Source organism: Oncorhynchus kisutch, linkage group LG30, assembly GCF_002021735.2.
Source record: "Oncorhynchus kisutch isolate 150728-3 linkage group LG30, Okis_V2, whole genome shotgun sequence".
Lineage (NCBI taxonomy): Eukaryota > Metazoa > Chordata > Actinopteri > Salmoniformes > Salmonidae > Oncorhynchus > Oncorhynchus kisutch.
The window spans coordinates 24,408,803-24,428,867 of NC_034203.2; the positions used below are offsets into that span (position 1 = coordinate 24,408,803).

The 20,065-nt window shown below is 45.0% G+C and overlaps 1 protein-coding gene across 5 annotated transcripts in view; it reads left to right on the forward strand.

Annotated features, from left to right (window-relative positions):
* LOC109875158 (histone-lysine N-methyltransferase 2C) overlaps window positions 1-20,065 on the forward strand; it is a 147,661-nt gene that overhangs the window by 87,083 nt on the left and 40,513 nt on the right. For 4 of the 5 annotated variants that reach the window (XM_031809662.1, XM_031809660.1, XM_031809661.1 and 1 more), the window contains exons 12-19: window positions 11,630-11,716; window positions 11,997-12,757; window positions 14,378-14,512; window positions 16,076-16,192; window positions 16,671-16,775; window positions 16,912-17,016; window positions 17,453-17,634; window positions 17,947-18,111. In XM_031809662.1, the coding sequence (XP_031665522.1) occupies window positions 11,630-11,716; window positions 11,997-12,757; window positions 14,378-14,512; window positions 16,076-16,192; window positions 16,671-16,775; window positions 16,912-17,016; window positions 17,453-17,634; window positions 17,947-18,111 (1,657 nt within the window). The remainder of the gene's footprint in view (window positions 1-11,629; window positions 11,717-11,996; window positions 12,758-14,377; window positions 14,513-16,075; window positions 16,193-16,670; window positions 16,776-16,911; window positions 17,017-17,452; window positions 17,635-17,946; window positions 18,112-20,065) is intronic. The other variant, XM_031809664.1, reaches the window with a different exon arrangement.

Sequence of the window (20,065 nt, forward strand, 5' to 3'; positions counted from 1 at the left end):
TGAGAACTTCTTTTCTACTACTACAACTCGCTTTCTACATGTGAGAACTTTTCACACTTTTCTTGTCGTCAAATCCCTGCCAAAAGTAAAGTGACCTAAGTGCTTCCAAATATAGTGTTGCAGGTTTGCCATATCTGTCATGTTTGCGCATATCTCTCCTATGTGCAAATCTTTATGGCAGTCATTTTACTTAAGCCCCTTGGAAATTACCTGTATATCTAAATTCTAATGCAATAAATCGATTTACAAATACAAATCAAAGGGTGTTTGATGAGGGAATTCAGGGAAGTCTTACATATTCAGAATGTGCCTTGCAAAATTGCCTTGCAAAATTGTTCCTCTCCCTTGGGGTTTTTCCTATTTTGTTGCATAATAACCTGTCATTTAAATAGATTTTTATTGGGATTTCATGTGATGGACAAACCCAAAATAGTCCAAATTGGTGAAGTGAAATGAAAAAAAGTACTTGTTTCAAAAAATTCAAAATAATAAAAACGGAAAAGGGTATGTACTCACCCCCTTTGTTATGAAGCCCCTAAATAAGATCTGGTGCAATCAATTACCTTCAGAAGTCACATAATTAGTTAAATAAAGTCCATCTGTGTGCAATCTAAGTGTCACGTGATCTGTCACATGATCTCAGTATATATACACCTGTTCTGAAAGGCCCTAGGGTCTGTACCACCAAGCAAGCGGCACCATGAAGACCAAGGAGCTCTCCAAACAGGTCAGGGATAAAGTTGTGAAGTACAAATCAGGGTTGGGTTCTTTGAAACTTTGAACATCCCACGGAGCACCATTAAAACCATTATATATATTTTTTTAAAGAGTATGGCACAACAACAAACCTGCCAAGAGAGGGCCGCCCACCAAAACTCATGGACAAGTCAAGGAGGGCATTAATCAGAGAGCCAACAAAGAGACCAAAGATAACCCTGAAGGAGCTGCAAAACTCTACAGCGGAGATTGGAGTATCTGTCCATAGGACCACTTTAAGCCGTACACGCCACAGAGCTGGACTTTATGGAAGAGTGGCCAGAGAAAAAGCCATTGCTTAAGAAAAAAATAAGCAAACACGTTTGGTTTCACCAAAAGGCTTGTGGGAGACTCCCCAAATATATGAAGAAGGTACTCTGGTCAGATGAGACTAAGATTGAGCTTTTTGGCCATCGAGGAAAACGCTATGTCTGGCCCAAATCCAAAATCTCTCACCATCCCCACAGTGAAGCATGGTAGTGGCAGCATCATGCTGTGGGAATGTTTTTCATTGGCAGGGACTGGGAAACTGGTCAGAATTGAAGGAATGATGTATGGTGCTAAATACAGGGAAATTCTTGTGGGAAACCTGTTTCAGTCTTCCAGAGATTTGAGACTGGGATGGAGGTTCACCTTCCAGCAGGACAATGACCCTAAGCATACTGCCAAAGCAGCACTCGGGTGGTTTAAGGGGAAACGTTTAAATGTCTTGGAATGGCCTAGTCAAAGCCCAGACCTCAATCCAATTGAGAATCTGTGGTATAACTTAAAGTTTTCTGTACACCAGCGGAACCCATCCAACTTGAAGGAGCTGGAGCAGTTTTGCCTTGAAGAATGGGCAAAAATCCCAGTGGCTAGATGTGCCAAGCTTATAGAGACATACCCTAAGAGACTTGCAGCTGTAATTGCTGCAAAAGGTGGCTCGACAAAGTATTGACTTTGGGGGGGGGTGAATAGTTATGAACGCTCAAGTTTTCAGATTTTTTTGTCTCATTTCTTGTTTATTTCACAATAATAAAGTGGTAGGCATGTGTAAATCAAATGATACAAACCCCCAAAAATCCATTTTAATTCCAGGTTGTAAGGCAACAAAATAGGAAAAAGCTACTGTACATTCAGTGCTCCCAAATTCCCTATCAGGCCTAGTCTGTTTGGTGCCGTGAGTTGTGGCATAGCACAATGCAAGATTGATTGTGCGATCAGGCTGTATTCTGTATTTCTTCCACCCAATATAATGTTAATTAAAGTTATTAAAATGAGCTGTCCAGATCCTCCTCATACACTAAGACCTAACAGCAGGCTTATCATGACTATAATGATAGACAGCAGAGTTTTCCACAAGCGCCGGCTGTCGGCTATACAGCCAATTGCTCATTTTCAGCAGGGTACTTTTCCCACTTAAATTAAGTAGGCTACTTTTCAATTCGCTAGTCAGAGAAGTCTGCCGAGCTCTCTCCCACTAGAATGAATGATATGCATCTTCTAGAGATCTATTGATAGCACAGGCGCCTGTCAATCACAAAGTGAGCGATGACAGGGAAACACTGCTGGTTTTGACATTCTGCTTTCTGTTCCGCCTCTTTGTACCCGGTGTGTGTGTTGTGTGGGCTGTGGTTGCAGTCTAATTTCTTTACACGGAGGGAGAGAATATGAATTTGCACGTCCTATATAATCTGGTAGATGTGAATCGAAAATAAATTCACTTAGCCTATTGTTTTTCTGGCACATTCATTAAAAAAAAATGCGTGTAGAGTCCAACAATCACGTTGTGTCCAGCCAGTGGATCTCGTCAGTCACTGGCCTGAGCATTTTGGCATTCCAGTTCAACATTTACCTGCTCTGTCTTGGTCTACCATTGAAGACTAAACTTGTAAATGTCATGCTATTTGTATTTGAGTAATATGATTGGCCGTTCATTCAAGCACCACCACACTCCCACAAGTCCCAATTTATGGAGCAATCGAGCAGTATATGAGGTGATGCCTTCACAACACACGCAAGCCTTCCAGAGCAAAAATAAGCACCCATCAATCTACTCATTGAGCTTATTTATTTTAGGGAAATGTATTTATTAAAGTTAACCTTCAACAGTGAACAGCAATGTGCTGGCTGCTGTTAATTGTCTGCAAATGAAAGCTACAAAAAGACACTTAGCATTGTTCTTGGCTAGCCTGCTGTAGCTCCCGAGTGGTCTAAGACGTTGCATCTCAGTTCAAGAGGCGTCACTTCAGTACCTGTTTTGAATCCAGGCTGAATCGCATCCGGCTGTGATTGGGAGTCCCATAGGGAGGCGCACAATTGGCCCGGTGTAGGCCGTCATTGTAAATAAGAATTTGTTCTTAACTGACTTACCTAGTTAATAAATTGTCAAGATGTCTTTTGGAACATTTGTCTTTAAGGAGCAGTGTCCTATTTTCAAATATTCTCATAATGACATACTTTAGAAGAAGAAAAAAATATGAATACAATGCCACTCTAAAGAAGAGTAATGACTAATACATACCTAACCAAACATAGCCTATTAATAGCTGAATATATCTAGAGAGAGCTTGCCAACCTATAGGCTCTGCATGACCCCAATGCATTTAAGAACAACACCATGTCCTGGCCAGTAGAAATGCTATTTGGGCAAGTAGATTTTTGGCCAGTGAGAAAGCAAATGTAACGTTGGACCCTGGCGTGTTTCATATGCAGCCACCAAACTAGCATTGACCAGCTAACCACCCCCGTCACCGGCTTCAGTAGAAAATGTATCGGCGACGTTGTCCCCACGGTGAGGGTTCACTGCTTCCCCAATCAAAAACCCTGGATTATCACAGAGGTTGGCGCTAAACTAAAGGACAGGGCTACTGCACACAGAGCTAACGCAGACAACCCTGAGGCTACGGCCGAGGACAGGAATAAGTACAAGAAGTCTCCTCCTCAGAGACATCAAATGAGCAAAATGACAATATTGGAATAAGGTGAAATCATACTACACAGGCTCTGACGCCCGCCGCATTTGGCAGGGGCTACAGTCTGCCCAACGATGCCACTCTACCAGACAAACTCAATGCATTTTATGCACGCTTTGACAACAACTACATCGTGCCGGGTGTGAAACCGTCACTGACCCAGAGGATTGGGTGATCTCGCTCGCCGGGGCAGAAGTGAGAAAGGTCTTTAGTCAGGTCAACACCTGCAAGGCCGCAGGGCCCAAAGGTATTCCAGGGCACATTCTCATAGCATGCACAGAACAGCTGGCAGACATACAGTGGGGCAAAAAAGTATTTAGTCAGCCACCAATTGTGCAAGTTCTCCCACTTAAAAAGATGAGAGGCCTGTAATTTTCATAGGTACACTTCAACTATGACAGACAAAATGAGAAAAAAAAATCCAGAAAATCACATTGTTGGATTTTTTATAATTTTATTTGCAAATTATGGTGGACAATTTGGTCACCTACAAACAAGCAAGATTTCTGGCTCTCACAGACCTGTACTTCTTTAAGAGGCTCCTCTGTCCTCCACTCGTTACCTGTATTAATGGCACCTGTTTGAACTTGTTATCAGTATAAAAGACACCTGTCCACAACCTCAAACAGTCACACTCCAAACTCCACTATGGCCAAGACCAAAGAGCTGTCAAAGGACACCATAAACAAAATTGTAGACCTGCACCAGGCTGGGAAGACTGAATCTGCAATTTTATGAATTTATTTGCAAATTATGGTGGAAAATAAGTAAAGCTATACTGTTACACTGGCAATACTAAAGTGCCTATAAGAACATCCAATAGTCAAAGGTTAATGAAATACAAATGGTATAGAGGGAAATAGTCCTATAATTCCTATAATAACTACAACCTAAAACTTCTTAACTGGGAATATTGAAGACTCATGTTAAAAGGAACCACCAGCTTTCATATGTTCTCATGTTCTGAGCATATTGCACTTTTACTTTCATCCAACACTTTGTTTTTGATTATTTAAACCAAATTGAACATGTTTAATTATTTATTTGAGGCTAAATTGATTTTATTGATGTATTATATTAAGTTAAAATAAGTGTTCATTCAGTATTGTTGTAATTGTCATTATTACAAATACATTTTAAAAATCAGCCGATTAATCGGTATCGGCTTTTTTGGTCCTCCAGTAATCAATATCGGTATCTGCGTTGAAAAATCATAATCGGTCGACCTCTAGTTTCTATGGCCGAGCAGCCACACACAAGTCTAATATCACTATGCGCAATGCCAAGCGTCGGCTGAAGTAGTGTAAAGCTCACTGCAATTGGACTCTGGAGCAGTGGAAATGCATTCTCTGGAGTGATGAATCACGCTTCACCATCTGGCAGTCCGACGGACAAATCTGGGTTTGGTGGATGCCAGGAGAATGCTACCTGCCCGAATGCGTAGTGCAAACTGTAAAGTTTGCTGGAGGAGGAATAATGGTCTGGGGATGTTCTTCATGGTTCGGGCTAGGCTACTTAGTTCCAGTGAAGGGACATCTTAATGCTACAACATACAATTACCATTCTGTGCTTCCAACTTTGTGGCAACAGTTTGGGGAAGGCCCTTTCCTGTTTTAGCTTGAGAATGCCCCCGTGCGCAAAGCGAGGTCCATACAGAAATGGTTTTGTCGACATCGGTGTGGAGGAACTTGACTGGCTTGCACAGAGCCCTTACCTCAACCCCTTTGAACACCTTTGGGATGAATTGCAAAAATATGATAAATGGCTCATTTGAGAGAAGACATCCTCCCGAGTTATGACATCGGCTAGTATTGAAATCTGACATGTATTATAGATGTTTTCATGATCTAAAAGTCATATTCCTATTAACAGTGAAGCGAGAGCAACTTTATCACAGTGCTAGGAAGAGTAGCTGCTGCCTAATAAATACACATACGTCATACCGGAAGGATTTCTGCCTGCATGAACGCCAATAACTCCAATACACGTGAACACATGAAATTATCCAGGGAATCGATAGAACATCACTCAGAGATTTATAAAAACCATGTAACATTCAAAACTGGTGAACTTTTCCCTTTAATATTAACTACTACAGTATTAAGAATTTCCTGCACTAAAGTTATACACTGGGGCGGCAGGGTAGCCTAGTGTTTAGAGCGTTGGACTAGTAACCGGAAGGTTGCAAGTTGAAACCCCCGAGCTGACAAGGTACAACTCTGTCGTTCTGCCCCTGAACAGGCAGTTAACCCACTGTTCCTAGGCTGTCATTGAAAATAAGAATTTGTTCTTAACTGACTTGCCTAGTTAAATAAAGGTAACATAAACACCAGATGTACATTTTGACTCGGGAACAGGAGTGGATAAATACACTACCGTTCAAAAGTTTGGGATCACTTAGAAATGTCCTTGTTTTTGAAAGAAAAGCAAAAAAAAAAATTCCATTAAAATAACTTCAAATTGATCAGAAATACGGTGTAGACATGGTTAATGTTGTAAATTACTATTGTAGCTGGAAATGGCTGATTTAAAATAAATAAATGGAATATCTACATAGGCGTACAGAGGCCCATTATCAGCAACCATCACTCCTGTGTTCCAATGGCATGTTGTGTTAGCTAATTCAAGTTTATAATTTTAAAAGGCTAATTGATCATTAGAAAACCCTTTTGCAAGTATGTTAGCACAGCTGAAACCTGTTGTCCTGATTAAAGAAGCAATACAACTGGCCTTCTTTAGACTAGTTGAGTATCTGGAGCATCAGCATTTGTGGGTTCGATTACAGGCTCAAAGTGCCAGAAACAAAGGCTTTCTTCTGAAACTCGTCAGTCTATTTTTGTTATGAGAAATGAAGGCTATTCCATGCAAGAAAGTGCTGAGAAACTGACGATCTCATAAAACGCTGTGTACTATTCCTTCACAGAACAGCTCAAACTGTCTCTAACCAGAGTAGAAAGAGGAGTGGGAGGCCCCGGTGCACATCTGAGCAAGAGGACAAGTACATTAGAGTGTCTAGTTTGACAAACAGACCCCTCACAAGTCCTCAACTGGCAGCTCATTAAATGGTACCCTCAATACACCAGTCTCAACATCAAGAGTGAAGAGGCAATTTTTGGGATGCTGGCCTTCTAGGTAGTGTTCCTCTGTCCAGTGTCTGTGTTCTTTTGCCCATTTTAGTCTTTTATTTTTATTGGCCAGTCTGAGATATGTATTTTTCTTTGCAGCATTAACTGACATGTTGTCCACCTAATCAAAGGATCAGAGAATGAATCTAGTATAGCATTGAAGTCCACAAGCGAAGGGAAGAAGTGAGCAGAGGAGAGCGCATGGATGTGAGAAGGAATACATCGTGGCTGTGTGTTTACGCGTGATCAGAGGTGTATTCATTCCGCAGAATTTTTTTTTTTAAACATCCATTTATTACATCATACATCCATGTGTCGCTGTCTGTCACCTCAAATTTGTCTCTCGACCTGTGTGCACCTACGCTGACCGCCACTGATTTCAAGCACATCAAATGTGCATCCAACCTGATATGACATTTTATCAGAAACATGTTGGGTCATTTTCACAGCTTTCTATTTCCTTTCAACCGGAGGAAATTTTACACCAAAAAATGTTTCCAGTTTATAATTTTTTTGTTATTGCATTTTCTCTCCGGTCCCTAAATGTCTTTGCTCTGCAAAAGAAGCAGAGATGGCGGAACTCAGATTTTCACTTTGTCGGGTGGTTGTGAATGGGTTATTTAGCAATTGTGGCTGGTGTGGGGGGACAAACAGCTGACCCGCGCACCACTAACACGTACTGATCTACAGCTTTCTTGGTCCATAAACTTGCAGGTAGATTCTTAAGTAGCTACATTTTAGCAAATTTATTGAAAATGAAATAAAGACAACATTTCCCCCCCACAAATCTACACCCTATACCCCATAATTTAGCTGATACAGCTAGCTAGCAACACCACAGGTGAATAGGTTAGTTATTGTAATCTTTGCTAACAGGTCACATAGCTATCTACTTGGCAAGCTAGCTAGCTAACTTATTGCATGCATGTCCGGGCTCATCGACACAAGCCTTATTATTAGTGAATTAAACAAAACTAATATTTGCAACAGGAGTTTGATTTTGGTCACTGTGTTACTGTCCTCTGCATTGTGCAGTGGTCGTGGGTCAGGCGGTGAGTGGCGGCTAGCATAGCAACAGTTGTACTATGTGGAGGGACTACCACCGTCACTTGCCCAGACAGAGATCAATTAACCAAATATAGATGGAGATACAGTGAAACAAAATCACATGAATTGTTTATCAGACAAGTCACAGGCTTTTAGTGCCAAAATGCAAAACATTTTGGGACTATATCAACAATGGATTAATTTAAGAAATACCAAAAGATAGTTTTGGATGAAATTTTCCGATAAACTACTTAACATGCTATCAAAATGTGCTAATCAGTTCTGCTCAAACTAGACTAAATCTCACCTCAACTTAGCTAACATTTTCCCAGCCTCAGAAAAATTGTAGCCAAATAGCCAAATGGAGATTCAGTGAAAATAATGCTTTTCTTAGACTCAGAGCAGTGTGATGGCATTGTCCCAATCCAAATGGTGCTGAAATGATCAAGTTTCCAACACATGGCTATTGCTTTAAATTGATTATAAAGATTGGATATGACTTTGGGAGTTTTATTAAAGAACAATTTGAAACATGCCTTCAATTGCATTAGCCTAATTTATTCCAATATGTTCTTTGTTCAGTTGATCATAACTCGGCCTGAGGTGAGTTTTCCAGTTTAAAAAAAATATATATATATTTCACCTTTATTTAACCAGGTAGGCTAGTTGAGAACAAGTTCTCATTTGCAACTGCGACCTGGCCAAGATAAAGCATAGCAGTGTGAGCATACAACAAAGAGTTACACATGGAGTAAACAATTAACAAGTCAATAACACAGTAGAAAACAAAGGGGGGGTCTATATACAATGTGTGCAAAAGGCATGAGGAGGTAGGCAAATAATTACAATTTTGCAGATTAACACTGGAGTGATAAATGATCAGATGGTCATGTACAGGTAGAGATATTGGTGTGCAGAAGAGCAGAAAAGTAAATAAATAAAAACAGTATGGGGATGAGGTAGGTGAAAAGGGTGGGCTATTTACCAATAGACTATGTACAGCTGCAGCGATCGGTTAGCTGCTCAGATAGCTGATGTTTGAAGTTGGTGAGGGAGATAAAAGTCTCCAACTTCAGCGATTTTTGCAATTCGTTCCAGTCACAGGCAGCAGAGTACTGGAACGAAAGGCGGCCAAATGAGGTGTTGGCTTTAGGGATGATCAGTGAGATACACCTGCTGGAGCGCGTGCTACAGATGGGTGTTGCCATCGTGACCAGTGAGCTGAGATAAGGCGGAGCTTTACCTAGCATGGACTTGTAGATGACCTGGAGCCAGTGGGTCTGGCGACGAATATGTAGCGAGGACCAGCCGACTAGAGCATACAAGTCGCAGTGGTGGGTGGTATAAGGTGCTTTAGTGACAAAACGGATGGCACTGTGATAGACTGCATCCAGTTTGCTGAGTAGAGTGTTGGAAGCCATTTTGTAGATGACATCGCCGAAGTCGAGGATCGGTAGGATAGTCAGTTTTACTAGGGTAAGCTTGGCGGCGTGAGTGAAGGAGGCTTTGTTGCGGAATAGAAAGCCGACTCTTGATTTGATTTTCGATTGGAGATGTTTGATATGAGTCTGGAAGGAGAGTTTGCAGTCTAGCCAGACACCTAGGTACTTATAGACGTCCACATATTCTAGGTCGGAACCATCCAGGGTGGTGATGCTAGTCGGGCATGCGGGTGCAGGCAGCGACCGGTTGAAAAGCATGCATTTGGTTTTACTAGCGTTTAAGAGCAGTTGGAGGCCACGGAAGGAGTGTTGTATGGCATTGAAGCTTGTTTGGAAGTTAGATAGCACAGTGTCCAAAGACCCAGCACAGAGGACATTAAGGCCTTGACCCCACCCACCACCACCACCAAAGAACCTAGTCTGCATCCTTAACCATCAAGCAAGAACCCATGGAGGCCTCAGGTTCTGAGCCTTCAGTCTCCTCGCTTTTCTAAGACTAGGGCTGTTTCCTCGTCTACGCTGCTGCCAGCCTATGCTGCCAGCCTCTGAAGCCTTGTTCTCAACACCAGTTTAAATCAATATGCTGTTTTCTAGAAATCAATTTTTTTGGGTTCGTGCTCATTACATTTCTGTGTCGGACCAGGCTTGGGCTCAGGCTTAAGTTCACCGGGGTTGGGTAAGACCAGGCTAGAATTTTCGGGCCTGGCGACAACTCTAGCTCAGAGCCCTGATATGTAGCAGTTTGTCATGGTTATTCCTAGCCCTTCCCCAGCCAGCAATAATGCTCACATGGCCTACGTTTGGACAATAGTAACAACATGGGAAGTTGGGAAAAGTGTTTGTAGTTCATTGTGCTAAGTTGCCATCATGAATTCTCAGGATAGATGTGAGGAGCTACCGGAGAATGTTCAAGAATGCAATGACAAATAATTTTATTGCAACACAGTCCATAGAATACTACGTTGCTTGATTGGGACAAAATTGCTTGCATTGTGTGTGTGCACCACAAGGTCTGTTCTCCACAGTTGACTTGAAGTGTGCGGTAGCTCACCTGAAGTGTTTAATAGCCAGCAGCTCAGGACCGTTAACCTCCACTAATATTGAGTTAATAAAGTCTTCCTGCCCAGTGTTGGCCTAGATCGATGTCTTTGCCATGAGAAAATTTGGTATTTTTATGTGACAGATTCATTATTTTGTAATGGATTATTTGGTTACTTTGTGGCAATGGAGGCTGCTGATGGGAGAACGGCTCATATTGATGGCTGGAATGGAGTCAATGGAATGGTATCAACAACATGGAAACCACGTTTGATGTGTTTAATACCATTCCATTGACTCCATTCCAGCCATCATTATGTGCCGTCCTCCCCTCAGCAGCCTCCACTGCTTTGTGGGGCACTTGGCTGGAAATATGCAAATCAAAGGCTATGCCACTTTGGCTGTTGGGACTTAAGGTGTGATTTGAAGTAATGCACAGTTAAAACTGACTCATTCCATGCCTCCCGAGTGGTGCAGCGGTCTAAGACACTTCATCGCAGTGCTTGAGGCGCCACTTCGGACCCGGATTTGATCCCAGGCTGTGTTACAACTGGCCGTTACCAGGAGTCCCATATGGCGGCACACAATTGGCCCGTCGTTGTCCGGGTTTGGCCGGGGGGTGGACTACACTTGGCCCATCGAGCTCTAGCGACTCTTTGTGGGGGGCCGAGCACCTACAGGCTAACTTCAGTCATCCATTAAACAGTTTTTCCTCCGTCACATTTGTGTGGCTGGCTTCCGGGTTAAGCTTGTGGGTGTTAAGATTCGCGGTTTGGCGGGTAATGTTTCGGAGGACGCATGACATAACCTTCACCTCTCCCGAACACGTTGGGGAGTTGCAGCAATGAGACAAGATAGTAATTGGATTGAAATTGGATATCACGAAGTTGGCAGGAAAAGAGGGTTTAATACAAAATGTTTAATAAACTGACTCATTTCACTGCCAATAAGCCTGCTGGGCATCATAATATTTCCACCTGTATTGGCCCCCTCTAATATTTATTTATTTATTTCACTCTCACCTCTCTCTCTTTCACCTCTCTCGCGCCTCTCTCTCGCTCTGACTTTGCTCTTTCTCTCTCTGTCACCCACTTTTTCATTTTCATTCCATTAATGTTTAATTATGTCCATATCCTGAGATGAAAATTATGACTCTAATCTTTCCCAGATAATCGGTAGTTATGTAACAGGCTGCGTCTGGCCATATGAACAGTCGATGATGGCGGCAGGGCAGCTTGGTTTTTCTCATTCCCTTCTTCTCTCCTAGGTGTGTCGGTGGAAGCTGCTGCTGTTGAGGGGGTGGAGCAAGAGACTGAGGTGTCTGTCAACAAGGACCGGAGCCAATTACATACAGGTAGGTCTCACCACCACCTTAATCCATTACTATAGCCAAATATTAGCTTTACTTTCAATGTATAGTTCTTCCTGTACTTCTATTTCCACTTCCTCACAATAGTTGGTAGTCATTTTTGAATAGGCCCTATACCAGCTTAGTGTAGGCAACTTCTGTTGCTTGACATATTGGTGTTAAATTAGCCTGTGTTGTGCATCCCATTCTGGTTTATCATTGATTGGTTTCCATGATTACATTATATTGATGTGTCCTGTGTTGTGATCTCTGTTTACTTTCTCAGAAATGCAACCAGCAGCAGAGACCCTGATCACTTCAAAAGAGAGTCCTGAGTCTCCCAGGTTGAACAAGCAGGAGCCTGAGCAGCCCATACATCTGCCAACCCAGACTCTAGCAGAGCCAGAGCAGCCACAGGATATGACAACAGGAATGACCAAGTCAGCAAACACAGAACCCTCTTCTGAAAAGAGGGTGGTCAAACCCAGACCCAGCACAGAGGACATTAAGGCCTTGACCCCACCCACCACCACCACCAAAGAACCTAGTACTGCATCCTTAACCATCAAGGAAGAACCCATGGAGGCCTCAGGCTCTGAGCCTTCAGACGTGGAACAGGTTGAAGGTCCTTCAGGTCTGGAGACTGCAGCGAAGGAGGCTTGGAGGGAGAAACAAATGTCTGGGATTCTGACTGATGGGGTTTCGACGGTGGCCGGCGCCTCGGAAGAGATGGACACCACACCTGAGACTGAGAGCAAGCCTAACCTCTCCCACCTCAGCCCCCCCATCAATGATAAGCCCTACAAGACATCTATGGAAAGACTGGCAGAGATGGCTGCCTCCCCTACCCACTCCTCCCCTAGGAACAGGGGTCCCTCTCCCAGGCAGCCTCCCCAACCCCAACCCCACCACCCCCACCCTACCCTGGGGGAAAACGGCAGCAGCTTCTCCTCCACCACCCTCATACCACTCACCCCTAAGATTGGCATGGGCAAGCCAGCCATCTCCAAGAGGAAGTTCTCCCCAGGCAGACCCAGGGTGAAGCAGGTAAGACATTGGTAGTGCTGGGTGGGTGGCGGGTGTGTTATTCTTAGTATTTCAAGGGTAATCATGCGTTATCCCAAAGCTACAGAATCTCTTTTAGAATCTCTTATTTGCTTATTTATTTAATTATGTATTACTTATTTATGTATTACATAGGTCTGTATTTATTATATTTTCAAAAAGCATGTATAATCCCGGGTTGAAAACCGTAGAGTAATTGTGTTATGCCATTGATCCTCTGTTTGGTCATTGTGTGGGTGAGTGTACGTATCTGATGATGAGAGGTGGAGAAGCATTCTGAATGCTCTGCCCCAGAGTGGTGACTTGACTCAGTGGTTTGAAATAGGAACAAAACAAGTGTTGCTGCTGCAGAGAACACTTAACCCGGAGAACTTGCCAGTGGTGGCAGTTGAGAACCATTGTGTCTGTTGTATCATCAGCAGAGTTCAAGGCCGTTCTCACCCTTTCCCCTCAGTTTTCACTTGGTCTGTTGGACTCTAAAAGTCACACTGTGCAGAATGAGAATGTTTATAGAGTTGTATTCCTTAGGCCATATGCAAACACCCTCATCAAGACCGTTCACACACTTTACAAGACTGCAGTATAACATCAAGAATTCAATTGCACCTGTCCTAGACTAGTGTGCCCTCTCCATGGAAATCCTAGTACATGTCTTGTGCATTATCCCTTGAATACCTTTCATTAGGGTTTTGTTAAACACATTCCACTTTCATCAAGCCGCTAGTCAGGGACACTGTATGCGGGTTGGGACAAATCTTATGTGCTTAGAACTGGGATATTAATCACACCCATGGCTATGATATATTATGGATGATTCTGAGACTGAGGAGAGTTAAGCTTTGAAACACTGTGTTTTTCTCTCCAGATATATCCTATTTCTTAAATAAACGGTGGGTGTAGACTTAGACTAATTTGTTAGTTCAGGCCTGGAGGATATCTGATGTGGAAATTTGAATACAGTGCAATCTTGTGTACATTCAGATTTAGTGTCTTCAAGTCTAGCATGCTTCTGTCTCGAGGCATGCTCTGTCAGTCGTGCTGCCTGATGTAACCAGGCGTTGTTTTGTCAAAAAGCCAGTGGTATGAGTGAGGCAGTGACATGGAGTTGCCATGGCGAGAGGATGCTGAGGTCTCTTCCTCCTCCTCCTGCTGCTGTTACACGGTGCCGTTACCTTGGCGAATGCTGCTGTGCTGTGTGAACTCAAGGTTGCTGTGCCGACTAACACAATTCTGCTTAACCCATGTAAATGCTGTCTGAATATCTACCTCCAAACATGCCTCAACTTATATGCATGAGAGATCTCTAGGCATGGCTTCAATATATAAAGCATCATGTGCATCATATCATCCTGGTTTTACACCCCAAATCAGAACAGAATCATTAACTCTGCTTTTACTTGGGGTGTGTTGAATTGTCCCAGCAAGCTTCTTCAGCCACTAGCCTTTTTTTAAACTCACTGCATCTTTAACATCACTGTCTCTTATGTTTACACCATCGCTGGCTTGGTTTTTAAGTTGCTGCATTTTGTCGCCCTCCTCCTTCCTTCCTTCCCTCTCCCACTCTCTCACCCCCAACCCGACCCCCCCCCACCTTTACCTTAGGGCGCATGGCATGGGAGCCCCCATAGCAGTGTGAGCTCTCCCTCCTGGTCCCCAGACCAGCCAGAGGGGTGGGACGTCTCAAATACCAGGCAGCTCTCCTCCGGCTGCGGTAGCCCCGGGTGGAGCATCCGAGTGGTAAAGAACCATGGCTCTCTCTGGAGACCACCAGAACCACCACAGGGCCATGCCACGGCAGCGCCCTGTTTACCACTTAGGCTTTGTGAAGTGCACTGGCAGAGTGATGATTGATGTCACTATCTTAATGATGAACTTTCGTCATTAATCATCCATCATTCACCTATCAATGCTTCACCAGAGGAGAAGAGACTGGTGAATTCACAGTGAGAGGCTAATTGGGGAATGGTAGATGTGAGCCTATAGTAGCTTAATACAACTCCCCCTTAATGGCAGAATACCTCACTTTTATCTGCCAGAGACAATCCCTTTCTAGGCTTTGTACATGTACCGTTAACCCAAAGCATGGTGCTATAGCTTGGCCTACGTTTGCAGCCCAAGGCAGAAGGTTTAATCTGCGTTTGTTTCTTAGTTTGTTTGTTGTTTTGTTTGATTCATACATTTGTGGGTAAGTTTGGGACAGGGTGGAGATGGGGATTTTATTAAGTGGGCTGTGTGGGCCTGCCCAAGTGGATACTGTAATGTGTCGCCATGGTGACATTAGCGTCACAAGCTCTAGCTCTAAGTGAGGTGGTAATTGCTGGGTCTTAGCAGGGGTCCAGGGCAGGTTAAATGGCACCATACTGTGTGTCAATCAGGGCGTCAGATGGCTGGGGGGCTGGGAGGGACTGGTCTGGAGCTAAATGGGGGATCGTCGGAGAGATTTGGGTGGTGGGGGAGATTCATGGAAAGTAGACCCCAGTTTGACAGTCGTGATTAGGCCCAACCAGCCACCAGCACCGGAAATGTGTTGACAGCATAATGGAGCTCAAATGGCCAGAATAACATTAGAGGCCCTCTGTCGACAGCCTGGACAGAGAGCCTGGACTCTTTTGTGTTCGAAAGGCTGCCTCGCAGAATGTTGCAGCAGAGAGAGAGGCCTAAGAAAGATCAGAACGTCAACAGGGCTTATTTGATGAAATGGGTTTTGTGTTGTCACCACTGGACAGACTATGCTCTGAACAGTTCTAGAATGTAGAGTAGTCCTAGTTGAATACATTTTCTTCTCTCTTGAATCTGAAATGACTGCTTTTCCCCCTGCATCAATTTATGCTTTATAGCTTGAATGAAGTGCGATTCTAATATTCTTTTAGGTTTGGACTTTTGCAAATCAAACCATTTCTTATCTGTGCGTAGGCTTTGCTTGCACTAGCAACGTTCTTCTACCTACCATCCAAGCAAACAACACTGGAGGGAAAATGTCATTACCTCTGTGGAAGTAGACCGAGCTGTTCTTCCTGTTTTACAGTCTTATCTCACTAGATGCCAGCAGCCTCACAGCTCCACAGTGGGCTGCAGGAAAGGTTCTCTATGGCAGACTTTTTAATTAAGCTGACTTCATCGCTCAGGTCTAGCAAGCCAGGACGCACGCGCGTGTTTCTGTGTGAGACCGAGCGCGACCTGTGCAATTGTGTGCGTTTCTCTCCGTGTGCTGTGTGTGAGTATGTGTGTGTGTTTTCTCTTTGTGTGTGTGTTATTTTAGAAGGAGCACTAAGGTGTGTGTGTGTTTCTCTCTGTCTGCAGGGTCGAGGGTCAGGCTTCCCTGGGAGGAGGCGACCCAGAGGGGTGGGGCTGTCGGGCAGAGGAGGGCGGGGCCGAGCCAGGGGGAAGAACTGCGCCAGTCCCACAGTCAACCCGGGGGTAGGCTATGTCACCAACACCAACCAACCTGATCACTTTAGTTGACACTAATCCATTACAATGAATTGGTAGGCAAAGCACTGTTTTATTTACCCCTTATCCATGAGTGTCCTAGGTTTCCTGGTGTGTATTGTAAACAGACCAGATTATGTTCTAGCTGTAAAGACTGCAACATAAAAACACAATCCTCCCAGTGGGCATGTTACTCAATAGCAAAGGGTATTGACACAGCATTAGTGTCGCAGTCTAATGCTAATCAATAGCGATATCTTGGCATTGTCTTGTGATGCTGTCATCTTCACGTGCTGTGAGACAATCACATGTTAGGACATGCCCTATAATTAAGCCCATTGGAGATGGAGGCTATACCCCTGTATTATTGGTAAGAAATCAGAGGATAATTTTTCTCATACAGGGACACAATCCTCCTCAATCCATACTGACTGTGAATGTGTGCATCATGCTTCATAACATGCAGGTGACCTCCATGGAATCACCATACCAGGTAAAGGAAGAAGAGGAGAATGCCATGCACAACACTGTGGTCATATTCTCCAGCAACGACAGTTTCACATTGAAACAGGTGGGCATGTGTATTCGTACACAATTTATACATTCACTGTACCTTTAACAATTATTCAATTATTCCCTCTTACCCTAGTACAGTGGAACTTTGAATCTCTATTACTGTATGTAAACTCCATTTGTTTCCCTCTCAGGACATGTGTGTGGTGTGTGGGAGCTTTGGTCTGGGTGCTGAGGGTCGTCTCCTGGCCTGTGCCCAGTGTGGGCAGTGCTACCACCCATTCTGTGTTGGCATCAAGGTAAGGCCCCCGTCCCTTACAGTGGCAGAGTCACTCTGAGGTCTTCATGAAGATTGATACTACATAAGAACAGGAAACATGGGAACTCCAGTTATGATTGGGCTCAGGGTTAATTGTCTACTGATTTGAAATCCTTTGAATTGTGTAGCCAAGATTTTAACCTGGATATGATTGATTCAGTGTGTGTGAGTGTCAACTGGATTAAAGGGACCATGTTAACTCTGTAATCAGATGACGCTCGGCTCAAGTTGCTTCTATCCTTCTATCTTAATGCTGCCAATTACTGCAAACAAAACTCTTTAGTGTAGCTCAGCTGGACAGCGATATATAAATGTCCATTACTATAGGACTGTTTTACTGAGACAAGCGCACGCAATGTGGACTTTTGCCAATATCCTCACACAACCCATCTGATCCTGTCCTCTCCTCATCCCAGATCACCAAGGTGTTGTTGAATAAAGGCTGGCGCTGTCTGGAGTGTACGGTGTGTGAAGCGTGCGGCCAGGCCACCGACCCGGGCCGTCTGCTGCTGTGTGACGACTGTGACATCAGCTACCACACCTACTGCCTGGACCCTCCGCTGCAGAACGTTCCCAAGGACAGCTGGAAGTGCAAATGGTGTGTAGCTGCCTGCTGCCTCATCTGTGCACCCCCTCAACCTCTTCCTATTATTATAACATGGCTGTGTCCCAAATGGCCCCCTATTCTCTATATAGTATAACATCAATATTCGTAGATGTAAGTGAAAAGTCAAAGTAACAAAACTTGATTATTTGCCGTCCCCTCACAGAGAAAAACCTTTCCTTTTCCTCCATGAATGATTGAGTTGTTATTTCTCAATGCCCTGTACTTAGTGTACAACCACCTGAATGTACTACTCACCTCTTCATTGACACCTGTCCTCACTCCCTCTCCTGTGCCCTCCTGCAGGTGTGTGTCCTGTACCCAGTGTGGTGCCACCTCGCCAGGCCGGAGGTGTGAGTGGCAGAATAATTACACCCAGTGCGCCCCCTGTGCCAGCCTGGCAACGTGCCCCTTCTGTCTCCAGGACTACAGCGAGGGCGAGATTGTGGTGCAGTGCCGCCAATGCGACAGGTGGGCCCCCTGCTCCTCCCCAACCAGCCAAATGTCTTTATTATATTATTATTATATTATTTACATGTTAACCACCATTTCATGTGAAGTGCAGTCTGTCACATCAGAGACTTACAGCCCCTTTATGGTACCCTTAACCCCAACCCCCTTCCTCCCCTGCCCCTTTATGGTACCCTTAACCCCAACCCCCTTCTAGCCCTGCCCCTTTATGGTACCCTTAACCCCAACCCCCTTCTAGCCCTGCCCCTTTATTGTACCCTTAATCCCCTTCTTCTCCTGCCCCTTTATGGTACCCTTAACCCCAACCCCCTTCCTCCCCTGCCCCTTTATGGTACCCTTAACCCCAACCCCCTTCCTCCCCTGCCCCTGTATGGTACCCTTAACCCCCTTCTTCTCCTGCCCCTTTATGGTTCCCTAAACCCCATCCTCCCCCTTTATGGTACCCTTAACCCCCTTCTCCTCCTGCCCCTTCATGGTACCCTTAACCCCCTTCTCCTCCTGCCCCTTTATGGTACCCTTAACCCCCTTCTCCTCCTGCCCCTTTATGGTACCCTTAACCCCAACCCCCTTCCTCCTCCTGCCCCTTTATGGTACCCTTAACCCCAACCCCCTTCTAGCCAAATCAAATCAAATCAAATCAAATTTATTTATATAGCCCTTCGTACATCAGCTGATATCTCAAAGTGCTGTACAGAAACCCAGCCTAAAACCCCAAACAGCAAGCAATGCAGGTGTAGAAGCACCCTGCCCCTTTATGGTACCCTTAATCCCCTTCTCCTCCTGCCCCTTTATGGTACCCTTAACCCCAACCCCCTTCCCGCCCCTGCCCCATTATGGTACTCTTAACCCCCTTCTCCTCCTGCCCCTTTATGGTACCCGTAACCCCAACCTCCTTCCGCCCCTGCCCCTTTATGGTACCCTTAACCCCAACCCCCTTCCCCCCTTGCCCCTTTATGGTACCCTTAACCCCCTTCCCCCTTGCCCCTTTATGGTACCCTTAACCCCCTTCTCCTCCTGCCCCTTTATGGTACCCTTAACCCCCTTCTCCTCCTGCTTCTTTATGGTACCCTTAACCCCCTTCCCCCTTGCCCCTTTATGGTACCCTTAACCCCCTTCCCCCTTGCCCCTTTATGGTACCCTTAACCCCCTTCTCCTCCTGCCCCTTTATGGTACCCTTAACCCCCTTCTCCTCCTGCTTCTTTATGGTACCCTTAACCCCCTTCCCCCTTGCCCCTTTATGGTACCCTTAACCCCCTTGCCCCTTTATGGTACCCTTAACCCCCTTCTCCTCCTGCTTCTTTATGGTACCCTTAACCCCCTTCCTCCTGCCCCTTTATGGTACCCTTAACCCCCTTCTCCTCCTGCCCCTTTATGGTACCCTTAACCCCAACCCCTTCCTCCCCTGCCCCTTTATGGTACCCTTAACCCCCTTCTCCTCCTGCCCATTTATGGTACCATTAACCCCAACCCCCTTCCTCCCCTGCCCCTGTATGGTACCCTTAACCCCCTTCTCCTCCTGCCCCTTTATGGTTCCCTAAACCCCATCCTCCCCCTTTATGGTACCCTTAACCCCCTTCTCCTCCTGCCCCTTCATGGTACCCTTAACCCCCTTCTCCTCCTGCCCCTTTATGGTACCCTTAACATCCTTCTCCTCCTGCCCCTTTATGGTACCCTTAACCCCAACCCCCTTCTCCTCCTGCCCCTTTATGGTACCCTTAACCCCAACCCCCTTCCTTACCTTGCCCCTTTATGGTACCCTTAACCCCAACCCCCTTTTCCTCCTTCCCCTTTATGGTACCCTTAACCCCAACCCCCTTCTCCTCCTGCCCCTTTATGGTTCCCTTAACCCCAACCCCCTTCTCCTCCTGCCCCTTTATGGTTCCCTTAACCCCAACCCCCTTCTCTTCCTGCCCCTTTATGGACCCTTAAACCCCTTCTCCTCCTGCCACTTTAT